The sequence below is a fragment of the Thalassophryne amazonica genome, chromosome 14, assembly GCF_902500255.1.
Source record: "Thalassophryne amazonica chromosome 14, fThaAma1.1, whole genome shotgun sequence".
Classification (NCBI taxonomy): Eukaryota; Metazoa; Chordata; class Actinopteri; order Batrachoidiformes; family Batrachoididae; genus Thalassophryne; species Thalassophryne amazonica.
Genome location: NC_047116.1, coordinates 14001030 through 14019351, shown reverse-complemented (window position 1 = coordinate 14019351; position 18322 = coordinate 14001030). Strand labels below are relative to the sequence as shown.

General features: G+C 41.0%; 1 protein-coding gene across 5 annotated transcripts in view; it reads left to right on the top strand.

The window, feature by feature from the left end:
• Window positions 1–18322, top strand: part of tbc1d4 (TBC1 domain family, member 4) — an 88516-nt gene that overhangs the window by 13844 nt on the left and 56350 nt on the right. For all 5 annotated transcript variants that reach the window (XM_034187233.1, XM_034187232.1, XM_034187231.1 and 2 more), the window contains exons 2-3: window positions 16829–16957; window positions 17786–18014. In XM_034187233.1, the coding sequence (XP_034043124.1) occupies window positions 16829–16957; window positions 17786–18014 (358 nt within the window). The remainder of the gene's footprint in view (window positions 1–16828; window positions 16958–17785; window positions 18015–18322) is intronic.

Below are 18322 nucleotides of genomic sequence, written 5' to 3'. Positions count from 1 at the left end.
CTGTAATGGCGCCGTGCAGGATTTGCACCGTCACCCTTCCTCCACAGCGTCCTCCAGCAAGTCATTGACATGAAAGAAGAATGACATCACCAAGTGCTGACTCGTGCTTCTTTCAGACGGGAGGTGCAGGGTTCACGTGTGTTTACTAAATGCTGGTTGAAGGTGAGAACGTGTGTCCATTAACATTCAAACGTTTGCTGGAAGCCAAACCCGTAGTGACACGGGTTACCTCAGACCCGCATCTGTAACACGGACTATAGTCCACGTGTTTTGAATGACGTTCTCTGTTAAAGTATGCACGTTTATTATGGCTGTCTAAATAATGTATTAATTTAGATTAATTAATTATACAACCTATAACATGTTGAAAAAAGTTCATCTTGAATAATCACACTTGTAGATGCCCTTTGACCCGGTAATTATTCGGTCCACTTTAGTTGTGTAACCATCACAAGTTCCTGCCCCTGATTTTAATGGATCATCTATGACATCTGGTGAAGGTTAAAGTTTAAATAACACACATTTTGAGTTAAGTTGTAAGTTTGTATGTTTTTGGGTTCAGGTTTTTCAGATTTCTCAGATTTGTGCAACTTTGAACTATGTCTCAGTACAGAAAAAGGAAGGCTCGCTGAGTCACAGAAAGCAGCCTTAAACATCTGTTCTGGTCAATTTTATTTTGGACACGAGACGGCTGAGTCATCATATGAAAACAAGAGCGCGTTGTCTTTGTTGATGTGATATGTGAGTGAGATTGTTGGTCTGATTTGTGTTACATTCACACACAGCTGATCTTATGTTTTAGAGGATTTCTGCTTTGTCAGTCACGTGTTTCTGGAAGTCAAATGAGTCAAGTGATTGCTGAAGTAAAAGTAAAGTTAAAATAAAAAAATCTCACAGATGGGTCGGGGTCGGGGTCTCTGTACATTGCTGCATTCATCTTTCCCTCAATCCTGACTAGTCTCCCAGTTCCTGCTGCTGAAAAACATCCCCACAGCATGATGGTGCCACCACCATGCTTCACTGTAGGGATGGTACCTGGTTTCCTTCAAACATGACGCCTGGCATTCACGCACTGTACGTACATGGAGTGTTGGCCAGAGAGCGTGCACACAGGAATGATGGCTGCGAGTGGTTATTTGTCTGTGAAACGGCTGAGGTATGTGGAGACGTTCCAGCCAGTCTGAGCTGTGTGGGTGCTGAAATAAGATGTGCACGCTGTGGTAAAATGTTCCATGGAGAGATACTGTGGTGCTTGTGTGCAACGAAATGCTAAATGTTTATGCTGTCAGGTACAGAAAAAAATTATTCTGAGATATCAAGAAGAGTTCACCTGCCTGGACGGAGATGTGATCAAAGGCTGTGCAAGGCCTGAAACGAGGCAAGGTCTGTGGCCAAATGTTCTGTGCTGTGCTGCTTGGTTCATAGTGGTCCAGTTGCCAGAATAGTGACAAAGTGACAAGTGACAAAGTTTTTTATTCGGCACACAAAATATTCAAATAGAAAAAAATGAACAATTCCACAAACAAACACAGACAAAACTAGTGAGTCCGAAAGGGTGTGGGCTGAAGCAAAGCTTATTAGCGCCCACCCCTGCTAGTACAAGTCCAACAATTCTAATCAGTCATATTTACATAAATATAAATTCACTACTACATGTCGACACACAGACATACACATCAATATACTATTCACTTATAATTATATTTATATAGTACCAGATCACAAGAAAGTCGAATCAAGGCACTTTACGCCAGTAAGGACTAACCTTACCAACCCCCAGAGCAAGCACTAGGCAACTGTGGTGAGGAAAAACTCCCTATAAGGAAGAAACCTCAAGCAGACCAGGCTCTTGGGGGTGACCCTCTGCTTGGGCTGTGCCATATGTACCTATATACATACGTATATACTTTACAAACATAAATATATACATACATATACACAGTCACTTATATACATATACACCTACCCATATCTATATATCTACATACGCATATACATACCCACACATTCAAATATACAATAAGTCCCACTTATAAATTGAACATTCCATATAAATCAAATTATATTAGCTTCTTTATGATACTTAGACATGATGTTCTTTTTGAGTAGTTTCTTAAATCTTACTAAGGTACTACTCATTCTAACCTCTGTTGAACATTTGTTCCATTTCCTCACCCCAACCACAGACACACAAAAACCCTTCACATTTGTTCTTACTGGTGGTTTCATAAAAATTGCACAACCTCTTAAACTATATCTGGATTCCCTCAATCGGAACAGACTCTGGACATGTCTCGGTAAGGCTTGGTTTTTCGCTCGAAATAAAGTTTGAATTGTAATGTAATCGACCAAATCAATGAATTTTAATAAATTTAAAGACACAAATAGAGAATGAGTTGGTTCACGATATTGTTTATTGCAGATGATTCGTATGGCTCGTTTTTGCAAAAGGAATATTGGATTGGTATTTGATTTGTAAGTGTTTCCCCATGACTCAACACAATATGTCATATATGGTACCAACAGAGAATGATATAAAGTAAGTAACCCTTCTTGCGGCAGTAGGTCTTTGGCTTTATACAAAATGGCTATAGTTTTTGACAATTTTGATTTCACATAATTTATATGTGGTTTCCAGCTAAGTTTATTATTAATTATAACACCTAAAAATTTATTCTCTGTTACTAACTCAATTTCCTTATTGTTTATAGTTAAATTTTTACATTTGGGTGCCTGTTTATTTCCAAATATAATACATTTAGTTTTCCCAAGGTTGAGTGACAACTTATTAGCGTCAAACCAAACCTTAAATTTTTCCAGTTCTTTCTTCACTATGTCCAGAAGCTGTTGAAGATTTTCACCGCTACAGAACACAGTTGTATCATCCGCAAAAAGGACACATCTCAGTGAACTCGACACCTATGCATAGCATGGGGCATACTGTACAGTTTTCTTTGCCTGCGCATGAAAGAAATTTGGTGATGTCAGGACAGGTTCGCCTGCCTGGAGATGCATGGAAATCCTACGGGGGTGGGGAGTCTGAAAAACAACATTGGGTTTCTTCACTTGCCACATGAGATACTGCAGATGTGTCCAGGCAACTGCTGCTAACATTAGTGCTTAACAAAGCTGATACATTTAGTCGGACAGTCACCAACAAAATAATTTGATTGTTTAAAACAATTATCGAACAGTAATGCTAATTTTCAGGTGGTTCCAGCTTTTTTACTGATGATGTGCAATTTGTAAGTCAGTCAATATCAAATCAATCATTTTGGATTTTCAGGGGCAAAGTCTCCGACTTCTTCCCAGTGAAAACTGGCGTTCCTCAGGGATATGTTCTGGCTCCTACACTGTCCAGTGCTTGCGTGCACCGGGGGTGATGGTCAGGCTGTGGAAACCAGCAGCTTCCTCACACATTCACAGAACCAGTATTTGGTCCATTGTTTGGGTCTGTTTTCTTGCCATGATCCAGCACGCAGGTGCCTGAGGGTTGAGGATGCCAGGAGCTAGAGAAGGCTAAGGGGAGGGGGGCAATCATGTGGAAGATAGCTGGTTATTTTAGAGATGTGGGAATGGACCGGTAGTCTGCCTTATTTTATTTAATTTTTTTAACAGATGAAGTTACGTTTGGATTTAAACTTTGAAAAACAGACCTAAAGAGCTGAAATTTGAATGATTAAGTGTAAAACTGGAGGTTCCCAAAAGGGTTTAGCGTGCCAGGATCAGGTGATACTCAAGATGTACACAAATAATTAAATGAACAAATTAAACATTTGTTCTTATTAAACATAAAATAAAGATAATATTAAGCAAATAAGAAATGTCATCAGTGTGTTAATATAAGATACAGAAAATAAGACAGAACCGAACAGAAGCCACCAGGTGCTTACGGGGCTCAGATATTGTACGAAGCGTCTCACAAAAACAGGGCTGCTGCTTTTGAATAATTTCAAAGGAAAATGTCTCTTTGTGTAACTGGAGAAACAGAACCCAACATCAAGCTGCATCTTTTTCTGCTCCCTACATTAGCTGCACCTCGCTACAGTAACAGCATTACCGTGGTGCTTTTCCAAGCGCCTGAGGACAAATTCAACACTTCGCGTGTGCAAAGGTCGTGTCTCAACTCCAAACAAGGCAGGACAAAAGCTCTTACACATGGCGGCGCCTCAGTTTGCAACTGGAGAGTTTACATTTCAGGATTTTCCTTCATTGCTGTTACCTCAGATATATTTTTTGTATTTTATTGTTCTACAGGACTTGTTCTAAATGAGGTAAAGGCGCCGCAACGTCTGAGTTTCATCATGAATCCTCTTTTACCCAAATGCTGATTTAAAGCTACAGTATGTAGGATTTATGAGCATTTATTAGCATTCATAGCAATGTGTCCATTAGTGTATAATCACATACAGCAACAACACGTGTGTGTTTTTGTAAGCTCAGAGTGAGCCCTTCACATCAAGATCGGTGGGGGCCCCTCCTCAAGGGGGCCACCTTATTGCATCACCATATCGATACAGTAAGCCAATAGGGACATACTTAGTCCGCCTTTTGCATTTTGTGGCTTGGCTGGAAAACTGAAGAACAAAGAATCAGCGGTTGCTCCCCTCTTTGCTGTCTGTTGTTTGCTCGCGCAAGCTAACACGTTTGACAACTCTCATTTTTGTGGAATGGAAGACGTGACGTATAGTTTATCACAAGAGAAGTCAAGCGAACATGAGTTATGTGGCCAAAAAAACAAAAACGTGAAAGGAAACAAAATTGTAACCGGCAGTGGCATTGTGCCATCTGCAGCCTCACCACTAGATGGCACTAAATCCTGCACACTCTAGCTTTAAGTTGTTTATATATTATATAAACTCAATTTCGTCGTCCCCCCGCCTCATATACAATGACAATAAAGACTATTCTATTCTATATTGCTGAATTTAACATTTAGATTTGCCTGAACAACACAAAGGCATTATTGAATGTTGTCAACCTTCATGTTGTAATCTTTAAAAAAAGGCACTGGCACTGTTTTGGTTTAGCAAGATACCCAACCATAGTGAGGACTATCTTGAAGAATAATGACAATAAGAAGGCATGTTTGAACAGATTGACCGTTAGGGATAGATATCGATTCGCTTATCGATTCCCTTATCGATATCTCTTGTGAATTTTCTGTGTACTAAAAGTAGGCTTTACAGGTTTTCTATGTCAATAACTTTTTATTGAGTCTTAAAGTAAATAAATATGAAATTGGTCACTGGATTCTTTATCTCTGGACTTAAATAGAAATAAACAAAATCTGTAGATTTTGTCAAAAGCATTTCCTTTCAGACATTAATGGCATGAATGTGACTCCATACCTCTGAGCTGAGCTCAGCTGCGCTGCATGTCAGCATCAATGTCATTCATAAAGAACGCAGGACGTCTCATTTTGGGAGGAAAAACACATTTTAGTCTGTTTAGTTTTTGTCTGTGTTGTTTGGAAAGAGGTGTCTTTTCATTTAAAACGGTCATTCACTTTGAAGTTATTATTTGCGGCCGGACTCTAACGTGAGTCGGCAGAGAGCGGCGCAGCGTTTGGAGCTGTGCAAATGGAACGGACGACGATTCTCGTTTCAAAAGTCCCAGTTAGTGACTTTAATCTGCACAAAAGTGACTCATGATTGACATTTTTAAATAGCTTTGAGAGGGGTTAAGAAGCGGACTTGCCATTGGTTTAAGCTTCACAGCAGAGCCGTTACAGAAGCGGTTGATTACAGACCCGCTGCAGGGTCTATAATCAACGGAGAGAAATGATCATTTTCCCACGAAACACCCTCAAAAACGGCCGCTCTGAAGGACCGATAAGGGAATCGTTAAGCAAAAAGGCTATTGATGTCGGTGGATCGAATCATTTCTTAACGATTCTCAAAAAGAACCGGTTCCCTGTTGACGGTCTGTGGTTGTCTGGACTGAACACCTTTAATGTTGCTGCACTGGGTTAGCTACAAATAATTCATAGGAAAGGATGCTGAGCTTCATCTTACTCATGTATAATTCAGCAGTGCCTTTAAATCTGGACACTGATGTTTCGTTCCTCTGACGTAAAGGCACAAGACTTCTGTGAGTCTCACTGCCAACACGTGAGACACACTCCAGCTGTGACTCTCACACATACACAGGCCTCTCATTTACTTTCACACCGGTTTGAATCAAGCTTAGCAGATATTTTTTTTCTGTGCAAAGTTAGAAAATTTGCATGTATGCACCATTTTTTAAATATTTGTGCTTTTTGTATCATTGTAGGCATTGAAATGTTATGTAGGTTGTTTGTGCGTTCAGAATTCTGCTGATTATTTCTGTGAGGATTTGAGATAAATGAGTAATCAGTAAATATGGTTATTGACTGAAACAGGTACTGAATTTGAATTTGCTTTGTGCAGTTTGAATGTTCTTCTCGTGTTTGTTTTCCATTTTCATCCTGGAGTTTGCTGCTTCCTGACCTGTGATGAAGGTCCTCGTGTGTTTCTATGTTCTCGGAATCATGAGTGCCTTTCAAACAAAAATGCCGTTTGGGAGGTCATGCAACTTATGCTCTGGTGCAACTTCTATACTACTGTATAAAGAAAAAAAAAATCATGGTTTTCCCAGGAATCAACACACTAAACAAAAGAAACTCCATTAATAAAAATACATAACAGCAATGCACAAAAATCCCAAATTAAAGAGCTGATTAAAAAAAATCAAATGGACTCATGTTTTTAATGACGTGTTTTCAAAACTTTGGATAAACAATCTTTGTTTAGCTTAATCAAGTAACATCCAGTATGTTGGCCACCATTTGTTCATTTGTCCATATTGCTTATTTTTGGAACTTCAAGTCCTTATTGTTGTGTGGGCCGCCAGAAGAGGAGGTACTGCTGGCCCACCACCAGAGGGCGCCCTGCCTGAAGTGCGGGCTTCAGGCACGAGAGGGCGCTGCCGCCACGGACACAGCCGGGGGTGACAGCTGTCACTCATCATCTCTTGACAGCTGTCACCCATCTACACTACATCATCTCACTCCATAAAGACCGGACATCATCTCCACCTCGTTGCCGAGATATCATTCTACCTGTGAAGGAAATATTCTCTGCTGTATCTAAAACTGTCATAGTCTGAACTCTTTTTGCAGCCGTTTTCCTGTGGTGTTCCTTATCTGCTGGATTGGCGTTTGGTGTGAACAGCGACGGCTTCGCTTCACACCCAAACCAGATAAGTGGTTGACAGGAGCTGCACGAGTGTGTGATTAGAGGTGGAGGTGACTTTCCACCTTCTGACTGTTTTTGTTACTGGGTGTGCACACACCCACATCTCACTGTTTGTGCTCCTCACCAGCAGTACCAGATCCGACAGTCGGGGACGGTGATCACCTGGGAATTCGGGACTTGGCAGCTCCAGTATTCACCAGGTTCTGTGGCGGTGGAAATCGTGTGGTCCCGGCTCTTCTCAGGACAGACGTCTTCTATCCTCGAGCCTGCCCACACGTCACCTTGGTGTATTGACTGCTATCAGATTCTGTGATTGTATCATCGTTGTGCACATTCACAACATTAAATTGTTACCTTTTGGCTCATCTATTGACCGTTCATTTGCGCCCCCTGTTGTGGGTCCGTGTCACTACACTTTCCCCAACACTTATGTTAAGTAACACTACAAGCTGTGGTGTGCACATGTGCTACAGAGTCCCCCCAGGGAAACAATAGATTAAAAAGTGAGTTCCACATACAGAAATAAAAAGGTTCAGCTTGTACTTTGGTGCAACTTATTGTGACTCTGGAACATGTATTAGTTAATATACAGTACATCCGGAAAGTATTCACAGCGCTTCACTTTTTCCACATTTTATGTCATAGCCTTTTCCAAAATGGATGAAATTCACTTTTTCCCCTCAAAATTTTACACCCCATAATGACACCATGAAAAAAGTTTTTTTTATTTTTTGTAAATTTATATATATATATATATATATATATATATATATATATATATATATACATACACTCAACAAAAATATAAACGCAACACTTTTGGTTTTGCTCTTATTTTGTATGAGATGAACTCAAAGATCTAAAACTTTTTCCACATACACAATATCACCATTTCCCTCAAATATTGTTCACAAACCAGTCTAAATCTGTGATAGTGAGCACTTCTCCTTTGCTGAGATAATCCATCCCACCTCACAGGTGTGCCATATCAAGATGCTGATTAGACACCATGATTAGTGCACAGGTGTGCCTTAGACTGTCCACAATAAAAGGCCACTCTGAAAGGTGCAGTTTTGTTTTATTGGGGGGGATACCAGTCAGTATCTGCTGTGACCACCATTTGCCTCATGCAGTGCAACACATCTCCTTTGCATAGAGTTGATCAGGTTGTCAATTGTGGCCTGTGGAATGTTGGTCCACTCCTCTTCAATGGCTGTGCGAAGTTGCTGGATACTGGCAGGAACTGGTACACGCTGTTGTATATGCCGGTCCAGAGCATCCCAAACATGCTCAATGGGTGACATGTCCGGTGAGTATGCCGGCCATGCAAGAACCGGGACATTTTCAGCTTCCAAGAATTGTGTACAGATCCTTGCAACATGGGGCCGTGCATTATCCTGCTGCAACATGAGGTGATGTTCTTGGATGTATGGCACAACAATGGGCCTCAGGATCTCGTCACGGTATCTCTGTGCATTCAAAATGCCATCAATAAAATGCACCTGTGTTCTTCGTCCATAACAGACGCCTGCCCATACCATAACCCCACTGCCACCATGGGCCACTCGATCCACAACATTGACATCAGAAAACCGCTCACCCACACGACGCCACACACGCTGTCTGCCATCTGCCCTGGACACTCAAGTCGGTTATGATGACGAACTGGAGTCAGGTCGAGACCCCGATGAGGACGACGAGCATGCAGATGAGCTTCCCTGAGACGGTTTCTGACAGTTTGTGCACAAATTCTTTGGTTATGCAAACCGATTGTTTCAGCACTGTCAGAAACCGTCTCAGGGAAGCTCATCTGCATGCTCGTCGTCCTCATCGGGGTCTCGACCTGACTCCAGTTCGTCGTCATAACCGACTTGAGTGGGCAAATGCTCACATTCGCTGGCGTTTGGCATGTTGGAGAGGTGTTCTCTTCACGGATGAATCCCGGTTCACACTGTCCAGATGCAAGAACATCACCTCATGTTGCAGCAGGATAATGCACGGCCCCATGTTGCAAGGATCTGTACACAATTCTTGGAAGCTGAAAATGTCCCAGTTCTTGCATGGCCGGCATACTCACCGGACATGTCACCCATTGAGCATGTTTGGGATGCTCTGGACCGGCGTATACGACAGCGTGTACCAGTTCCTTCCAATATCCAGCAACTTCGCACAGCCATTGAAGAGGAGTGGACCAACATTCCACAGGCCACAATTGACAACCTGATCAACTCTATGCAAAGGAGATGTGTTGCACTGCATGAGGCAAATGGTGGTCACAGCAGATACTGACTGGTATCCCCCCCAATAAAACAAAACTGCACCTTTCAGAGTGGCCTTTTATTGTGGACAGTCTAAGGCACACCTGTGCACTAATCATGGTGTCTAATCAGCATCTTGATATGGCACACCTGTGAGGTGGGATGGATTATCTCAGCAAAGGAGAAGTGCTCACTATCACAGATTTAGACTGGTTTGTGAACAATATTTGAGGGAAATGGTGATATTGTGTATGTGGAAAAAGTTTTAGATCTTTGAGTTCATCTCATACAAAATGGGAGCAAAACCAAAAGTGTTGCGTTTATATTTTTGTTGAGTGTGTGTGTGTATATATATATATATATATATATATATATACACACACACACACACACACACACACACACACACCAACAACAACAACAACTAAGAAATCACACATACATAAGTATTCACTCCCTTTGCTCAATACTTTGTTGATGCACTTTTGGCAGCAATTACAGCCTCAAGTCTTTTTGAATATGATACCACAAGCTTGGTGCACCTATCTTTGGGCAGTTTTGTCCATTCCTCTTTGCAGCACTTCTCAAGCTCCATCAGGTTGGATGGGGAGCGTCGGTGCACAGCCATTTTCAGATCTCTCCAGAGATGTTCAATGAGATTCAGGTCTGGGCTCTGGCTGGGCCACTCAAGGACATTCAGAGTTGTCCTGAAGTAACTCCTTTGATATCTTGGCTGTGTGCTTAGGGTCATTGTCCTGCTGAGAGATGAACTGTCACCCCAGTCTAAGGTCAAGAGCACTCTGGAGCAGGTTTTCATCCAGGACGTCTCTGTACATTGCTGCATTCATGATTCCCTCAATCCTGACTATTCTCCCAGTTCCTGCTGCTGAAAAACATCCCCACAGCATGATGTTGCCACCACCATGCTTCACTGTAGGGATGGTACCTGGTTTCCCCCAAACATGACGCCTGGCATTCACGCCAAAGAGTTCAATCTTTGTCTCCTCAGACCAGAGAATTTTGTTTCTCATGGACTGAGAGTCCATCAGGTGCCTTTTGCTAAACTCCAGGTGGGCTTCCATGTGCCTTTTTCTAAGGAGTGGCTTCCGTCTGGACACTCTACCATACAGGCCTGTTTGGTGGATTGTTGCAGAGATGGTTGTCCTTCTGGAACGTTCTTCTCTGTCCATCGAGGAATGCTGGAGCTCTGACAGTGTGACCATCGAGTTCTTGGTCACCTCCATGACTAAGGCCCTTCTCCCCCAATCGCTCAGTTTAGATGGGTGGCCAGCTCTAGGAAGAGTCCTGGTGGATCTGAACTTCTTTCATTTACAGATGATGGAGGCCACTGTGTGCATTGGGACCTTCAAAGCAGCAGAAATGTTTCTGTACTGTTCCCCCGATTTGACACAATCCTGTCTCAGAGGTCTGCATTCAGTTCCTTTGACTTCATGCTGTCAACTGTGGGACCTTATATGTAGACAGGTGTGTGTCTTTCCAAATCATGTCCAATCAACTGAATATACCCCAGGTGGACTCTATTTAAGCTGTAGAAACATCTCAAGGATGATCAGTTAATATTCAAAGGCTGCAGCCAGCAGAGGGACTGTATGTATACGTGCACGAGCACGTGTGTTGCTTGTTCAGAACACACCCGACCCGAGTGTTTTTGTTCTGCATCAACACATAATAAACCAGTTGTCTCAGAGTTAAACTCCTCCAGGATTAAAGGTGATTTTGGTGCTTCTCTGCAGCCTGTGTGTAGTTTTTTTCACCGCTGGCATGTTACTGAAATCTCAAATATTAGTTTGCAATCTCCAAGAATTCCAAACAGAAAGTCGAACCCCGCCCTGGTTCTTCAGCGGTGTGGGTCAGTGAAGAGCTGTTTTGTGTGCGTGACCCCGCTTGGCGCCCGCCTCAGTGCAGCACTCTGTCGGCAGCCCCCCTCCCCCACCTCCTTCCCCTGCGCATGACAAGACGGCGAGTTGAAAAGTGGAGATTTAAAATAGCTGCTGGAACCGCCGCAGCAACACGGCGGACGTCAGGCCAAATATTTGATCTGTCTGCGTCAGGGCCGGGCTGACTTAAGGACGGACAGTGATAGGGTTTGTCTTTCTGCTGGGACACGTGGCGTCCTTTGCTGTTTGTCTGTTCACCACTCTGTGTCAAGAGAGAAAAGTTTGTTTTCTTTCACCTCTCTGCATTACAAATGTAGTATTTACCCAACAGGTGTGTGTGTGTGTGTGTGTGTGTGTGTGTGTGTGTGTGTGTGTGTGTGTGTGTGAGATTCTTATCAAATGTGGTTTGGTGCACGTTGTGCACAGCTGCTGTTTGCTTTCGTCCTCACTGTCGTCTGCGACAGCGGCTTTGGCCGACCTCGGCTGCGACCCTGGAAGTGTTTAAACACCTGGTATTTGTGACCTTCATTGAAATTCAGATTTAGTGCTGGTTTTATTATTTAATTAATCTACCAGTTAACTTTAGGGTTAATTGTTCAGCATATCAGATGTTAAAAAAAAAATTTCGGAGACACAGGGTCTGTGGTTACACAACATTTCAAAATAAGGTTTTAAGTGATAATAAAAAAATCAAATATTTAAAATGATGGCACAGATGAGGAAAATAAGACAATATTTAATTGGATTTAATATGTCGTACTGTGAAACATTAGAAAACCTTTAAAAAATGTGACACAGGCTCCACATGATTACATAACACAACATTTCAAAATAAGGTCTTAAATGATCATAAATTTTCTTTCAAATGTTTAAAAATATGGCACAGATGAAGAAAATAAGGCACAATATTTAATTAGTTTTAATTTGCTGTATTGCGAAATGTTCTAAAAGTAAAATAAATAAAAACACAAATGCTAGGCATGGTTACTTAACATTTCAAAATAAAGTTTTAAAAAATAATACAATTTTTCAAATATTAAAAATATAGGTCAGAAGAGGAAAATATGGCACAGTATTTAATTTATTTAAATGTATTGTGTTGTGAAATGTTAGAAAACATAAAAAAAATTGTGACGAGCACTGTGAGATTACTTAACACAACATTTCAAAATAAAGTTTTAAACAATAATACAATTTTTCAAATATTAAAAATATAGGTCAGAAGAAAATATGGCACAGTATTTAATTTATTTAATATATTGTGCTGTGGAATGTTAGAAAACATAAAAAAAATTGTGATGAGCACTGTGAGATTATTTAACACATTTCAAAATAAAGTTTTAAACAATAATACAATTTTTCTAATATTTAAAAATATGGCGCATATGACAGAAATAAAGGAGAGCATTTAATTTCTATTAACACATTTTGTTGTGAAATGTTAGAAAATGGTAAAAAATATTTTTTAGTTTCTCCTTTTTTTCCCCAAATATTAAAAAATATAGCACAGAAGAGGAAGGTAAGGCAGAGTGTTTATTTTAATGGTGTATTGTAAGAATGTTAAGAATAATAAAAATATCTGCTCAGCTTCTCTGTTTCTGTTCAGCGAGTCCAGATGTGTCTGGATCAGCCTGATTCCAGGTCCTGGTCTGTCTGGGTTTTTTTTTTTTTATTTGTCTCATTCTGGATTAAATAGACGATCATTAATGTAATAACTGTGTGCATCTGACCCCGCCCCCGGCTGTTTCCCACCCCTACATTTGCATAAATCTAAGAGTAATGAAACTGGTTAATGTCCTTTGTGGGTTAACTACTAAAATATTTCCCACCCCAATTCCAATCAAGTTGGGACATTGTGTGAAATGTAAATAAAAACAGAATACAATGATTTGCAAATCCTCTTCAACCTATATTCAGTTGAATACACCACAAAGACAAGATATTCAATTTTCAAACTGATAAACTTTATTGTTTTTGTGCAAATATTTGCTCATTTTGAAATGGATGTCTGCAACACGTTTCAAAAAAGCTGGGACAGTGGTATGTTTACCACTGTGTTACATCACCTTTCCTTCTAACAACACTCAATAAGAGTTTGGAAACTGAGGACACTAATTGTGAGTGTCATGATTGGGTATAAAAGGAGCATCCCCAAAAGGCTCAGCCGGCCATTCACAAGCAAAGATGGGGTGAGGATCACCACTTTGTGAACAACTGCATGAAATAATAGTCCAACAGTTTAAGAACAATGTTTCTCAACATTCACTTGTAAGGAATTTAGGGATTCCATCATCTACAGTCCATAATATAATCAGAAGATTCAGAGCATCTGGAGAACTTTCTGCACATAATGCGGCAAGGCCAAAAACCAACATTAAATGCCCGTGACCTTCAATCTCTCAGTCAGCACTGCATTAAAAACTGACATCATCGTGTAAAGGATCTTACCGCGTGGGCTCAGGAACACTTTGAAAAACCATTGTCAGTTAACACAGTTTGTCGCTACATCTACAAGTGCAAGTTAAAACTCTACCATGCAAAGCGAAAGCCACACATCAACAACATCCAGAAACGCCGCCGCCTTCTCTGGGCCTGAGCTCATTTGAAATTGACAGACACAAAGTGGAAAAGTGTGCTGTGGTCTGATGAGTCCACATTTCAAATTGTTTTTGGAAATCATGGACGTCATGTCTTCGAGACAAAACAGGAAAAAGACCATCCAGATTGTTACCAGCGCAAAGTTCAAAAGCCAGCATCTGTGGTGGTATGGGGGTGTGTTAGTGCCATGACATGGGCAACTTACACATCTGTGATGGCACCATCAATGCTGAAAGGTACATCCAGGTTTTGGAGCAACACATGCCGCATCCAAGCAACGTCTTTTTCAGGGACGTCCCTGCTTATTTCAGCAAGACAATGCCAAGCCACATTCTGCATGTGTTACAACAGCGTAGCTTCATAGTAAAAGAGTGCGGGTACTAGACTGGCCTGCCTGCCATCCAGACCTGTCGCCCATTGAAAATGTGTGGCGCATTATGAAGCGCAAAATACGACAACGGAGACCCCGGACTGTTGAACAACTGAAGTCGTACATCAAGCAAGAACAGGAAAGAATTCCACCTACAAAGCTTCAACAGTTAGTGTCCTCAGTTCCCAAACGCTTATTGAGTGTTGTTAGAAGGAAAGGTGATGTAACACAGTGGTAAACATACAACTGTCCCAGCTTTTTTGAAACGTGTTGCAGGCATCCATTTCAAAATGAGCAAATATTTGCACAAAAACATTAAAGTTTATCAGATTGAACGTTAAATATCTTGTCTTTGTGGTGTATTCAATTGAATATAGGTTTAAGAGGATTTGCAAATCACTATTCTGTTTTTATTTACATTTTACACAACGTCCCAACTTCATTGGAATTTGGGTTGTAATTTATTGTTTCATCTCTACTAGCCCCCCCCCCCCCGAAACACATTTCTATTGTTTTAAAAAAAAGTCTTGTTAGTATGTGGACTGGGTTCATCTTGTGCAATTTTTCCTTCAGAATGAGCTTTGAAAGACAATGTGTCTTTTTATGTGATTTATTTCCTGGATTCAAGTATTAAAAAAAAGTTTTCCTGTTGCTGTGGCCTTGGCTGCTGCCGTCGGCACGTACGAAGGTGAACACGCCTGTCAGAGCAGAGCAGAAACAGGCCCGGTGACCTTCAGGTCTCTGAGTTCTTCCATTCCTCTGTTGTGTTTGCAGGCCTGCAGAGCCGGGGCGTTTCCTGTTTGTTTGGTCCTCATTAGTCATCGTTAGGATCTCATGTTTTTACTGTGGAAGTGTTTAATGTGAAAGTATAAAGTCAGGTTGTGCTGTGTGTCATCAGTCAGGAGGCCTCATCAGGTTAAATCTAACAAAATCCTGACACCCGCCCTCTTCTGTTGGTTGGTGGCGGCAGCGGTAGTTGGACAATATTCCTTCAGATATGCACGGCCTGAGTTCTCACCTACAATTCCAGGCTGTCTCTGCAAACACTGATTGAATGTAAGTGCAAATACCGGAAGTACTTGTTGGCAACCTGTGAATGAATGAAAGGAATTTTGTGAAAAATATTTTTTGTTCAGTTGAAGGGGTGGCATTCTGGGACATCCTGAGAATTCGTTGGACATTATAGCAGCCTTACAACAGGTAGCATGAGTGCTGTGCAGAGTGGGGAGAGAATATGTTCCCATTCAATGCCGGTGTTCCTCAGGGATGTGTTCTAGGGCTGCCACTGACAACTATTTTCTGTCAGTAAATCTATTGCCTATTTTACCGAGTTGTCACTTAAGTGATTAATTTTCCTCCAACAAAATAAAGCACCTTAAGAATTCTGTCCAATAACTTCGAACATTCAGAAACTACAGGTTATGGATAATTTATTATCATTAGTAATTAGATTGTTTGAAAGCTGCGCTTTCCCCCAAAAATCATTTGGATGTTTGCTCTTTTATGCGTGCTCCAGCAGAGGTGCTGCAGGAAGACCGGCGGGCATTGTGCAATACAACCTAGTACTGTAATGTGCAATTACAATCAGGCACTGAAATACTTTTGCACTTAGCACTTGTCACTTTAATACAGTATTGTTGCGCCTCAACACCCATCATGAAACTCTTTTAGTTCCTTCACCTGTCAGCTACTTATTATCTATCAATTATTGTTACTTTGAATTGTACATATCTGTATGTGTATTTTTGTTTTGTTTTTCTGTCATGATTAATTTACTTTGGTATGTTGTGTGGTCTTAGTCTGTTTTTATGTTACTACGACTACGGATGGAAATTAGCACTTTGCTATAATCTGGCATATTTACATATAACTATGTCCGTTAATATTAATGGCGACGGTCGAATGCTACCTATGGAAACCAATTAATATTAATAAACATGGAGTTCCTGAACTCAGCGATCAGAATTGCATCTGTTTGGAGTGAAAGTGTTGAACTTGTAGGAACATTCATTTACGTTGGCAGTAGCGTTCAGGTCTCTGGATCCTCAGCCTTTGAGATCTGGAGACACCTGGGAAGAGTTTATGGAGTCTTGAGGTCATTTTGAGGTGTTGGGGTCCTGGTGCTTCCTGTGTTGTATGATATCGAGACTCTGATGACTAGATGTCTTTGCTACTTGATCGTCTTGAAGAGTCCTTGGGTACCATGACTTTGAGTCAGAAGAGCAGTTGCTTAGAGAGACTCTGATGATGCATTGTGAGGGAGGGACAGTAACGATGTTTTGTCAGCGTAGCATGCTTCTCTGTGCCTGATCCAGTATGTCGGTGCCTCAGTGGTGAGGACCCCATTAGCTGAAGAAAGCCAAGGAGACTCCATTTGTGGGTTTTGATACTATGCATATTTACACGCAACACTTGGGCTTTGTTGTAGTCCTCCTTAATTTATCGTATTCATTTCTTCCTCCTTTCTACTGTCCTAACTTCCAGGTTCCTGAGGTGATCAGCAGCATCCGCCAAGTGTCCAAATCAGTCTTAAAGGAAGACACCAAACCCAAACAGGAAACGGATGAAGCTTTCTACAACTCCCAGAAATTTGAAGTGTTGTACTGTGGGAAGGTAGAAATCACTGCACAAACATCGAGTCTATGGAATGTTAATTTTTTTTTTTTATTTGGGTTACCGGCCGATAGACCACTAACCCTGCGTCGTGGCGTGGCGTCCATCATAGTAGTCAGCATCCTTTTACTGCGATATCTCTAAAACTGCCTGATAACTTTTTTCTAATTTGACAAGGGTGTAATATGGGTTATTTACATTGTTCCTGCCTAAAAATCATATTTGTAGATTTCTTTGTTTGGAAATTTTGAGCGCTTAAAGGCAGTTTTCTCAAAAACTGTCTGATAACTTTTTTCTAATTCGTCAAGGGAGTAATATGGGTCATTGACATATTTCAGGTAAAAAAGTTATAGTCATAGGTTTGTTTGTTTGGAAATGGCGGGTCATTTTATGTGGAAAATAGTCATTTTGAGCGCTTAAAGGCAGTTTTCTCAAAAACTGTTTGATAACTTTTTTCTAATTCGTCAAGGGGTTAATATGGGTCACTGACATATTTCAAGTCAAAAAATTATAGTCATGGGTTTGTTTGTTTGGAAATGGTGGCCATTTTTATGTTGAAAACAGCCCATGTGGGTATTTGGACCTAAGTTTCCTCAAAACTGTCTGATAACTTTTCTTTTAATTTAAGAAGGGCACAATATTGGTCATTGACATTGATCCCATGTCAAATTTATTTGCGTAGATTTGTTCATTTGGAAATGGCGGCCATTTTTATGCCGAAAATGGCCATTTTGCCATGGGCTTTAATTGAGCCGGTAACCCACATGGCCCTTGGCACTCTAGTGTATTTTTTTTTTATTATTATTGTTGGTCTTTTTAAAATTACAGGTGATAGTTGGGCAGAAGAAGGCTCCATCCACCCTCATCGACGACTGTATAGACAAATTTCGTCAGCATGAGGTCGAGCGCAAACAGGTACGTTTGCCAGACGGGCGACGCACGTCCATTGAGCACCCTGTGGAGTTCCTCATGGGTGGAGAAGGAGACCCACTCACATCTGTTCTGAACGAGAGCATGGAAGACCCTGAAGGCTTTGGAGAAGAGAATCTGATTGGTGGTAATGATGTAGCTCAGATTTTTTTTTTTTTTTTTTTTTGAATGATGTGTGAACACAAATACAGTAGATTCAACTTGAACCTGACATTGAGGGCAGGTTTCTGTACACGTTTGTGTTGGATATAGTTCAGTAACCCCCTTTATGTTTATTCATTTGTCCTTTACACAATTACAAAAATGAGTGAAATTTGAAAACATTTGGATTTTTATACCCGCAGGTAGGGGTATTGATTTTGGGCCCCATGTGTCCATCAATCTGTGTTTGAACAAAATAGGTTTTGATCCTATTTGGACAAATCTTGGTGGGTT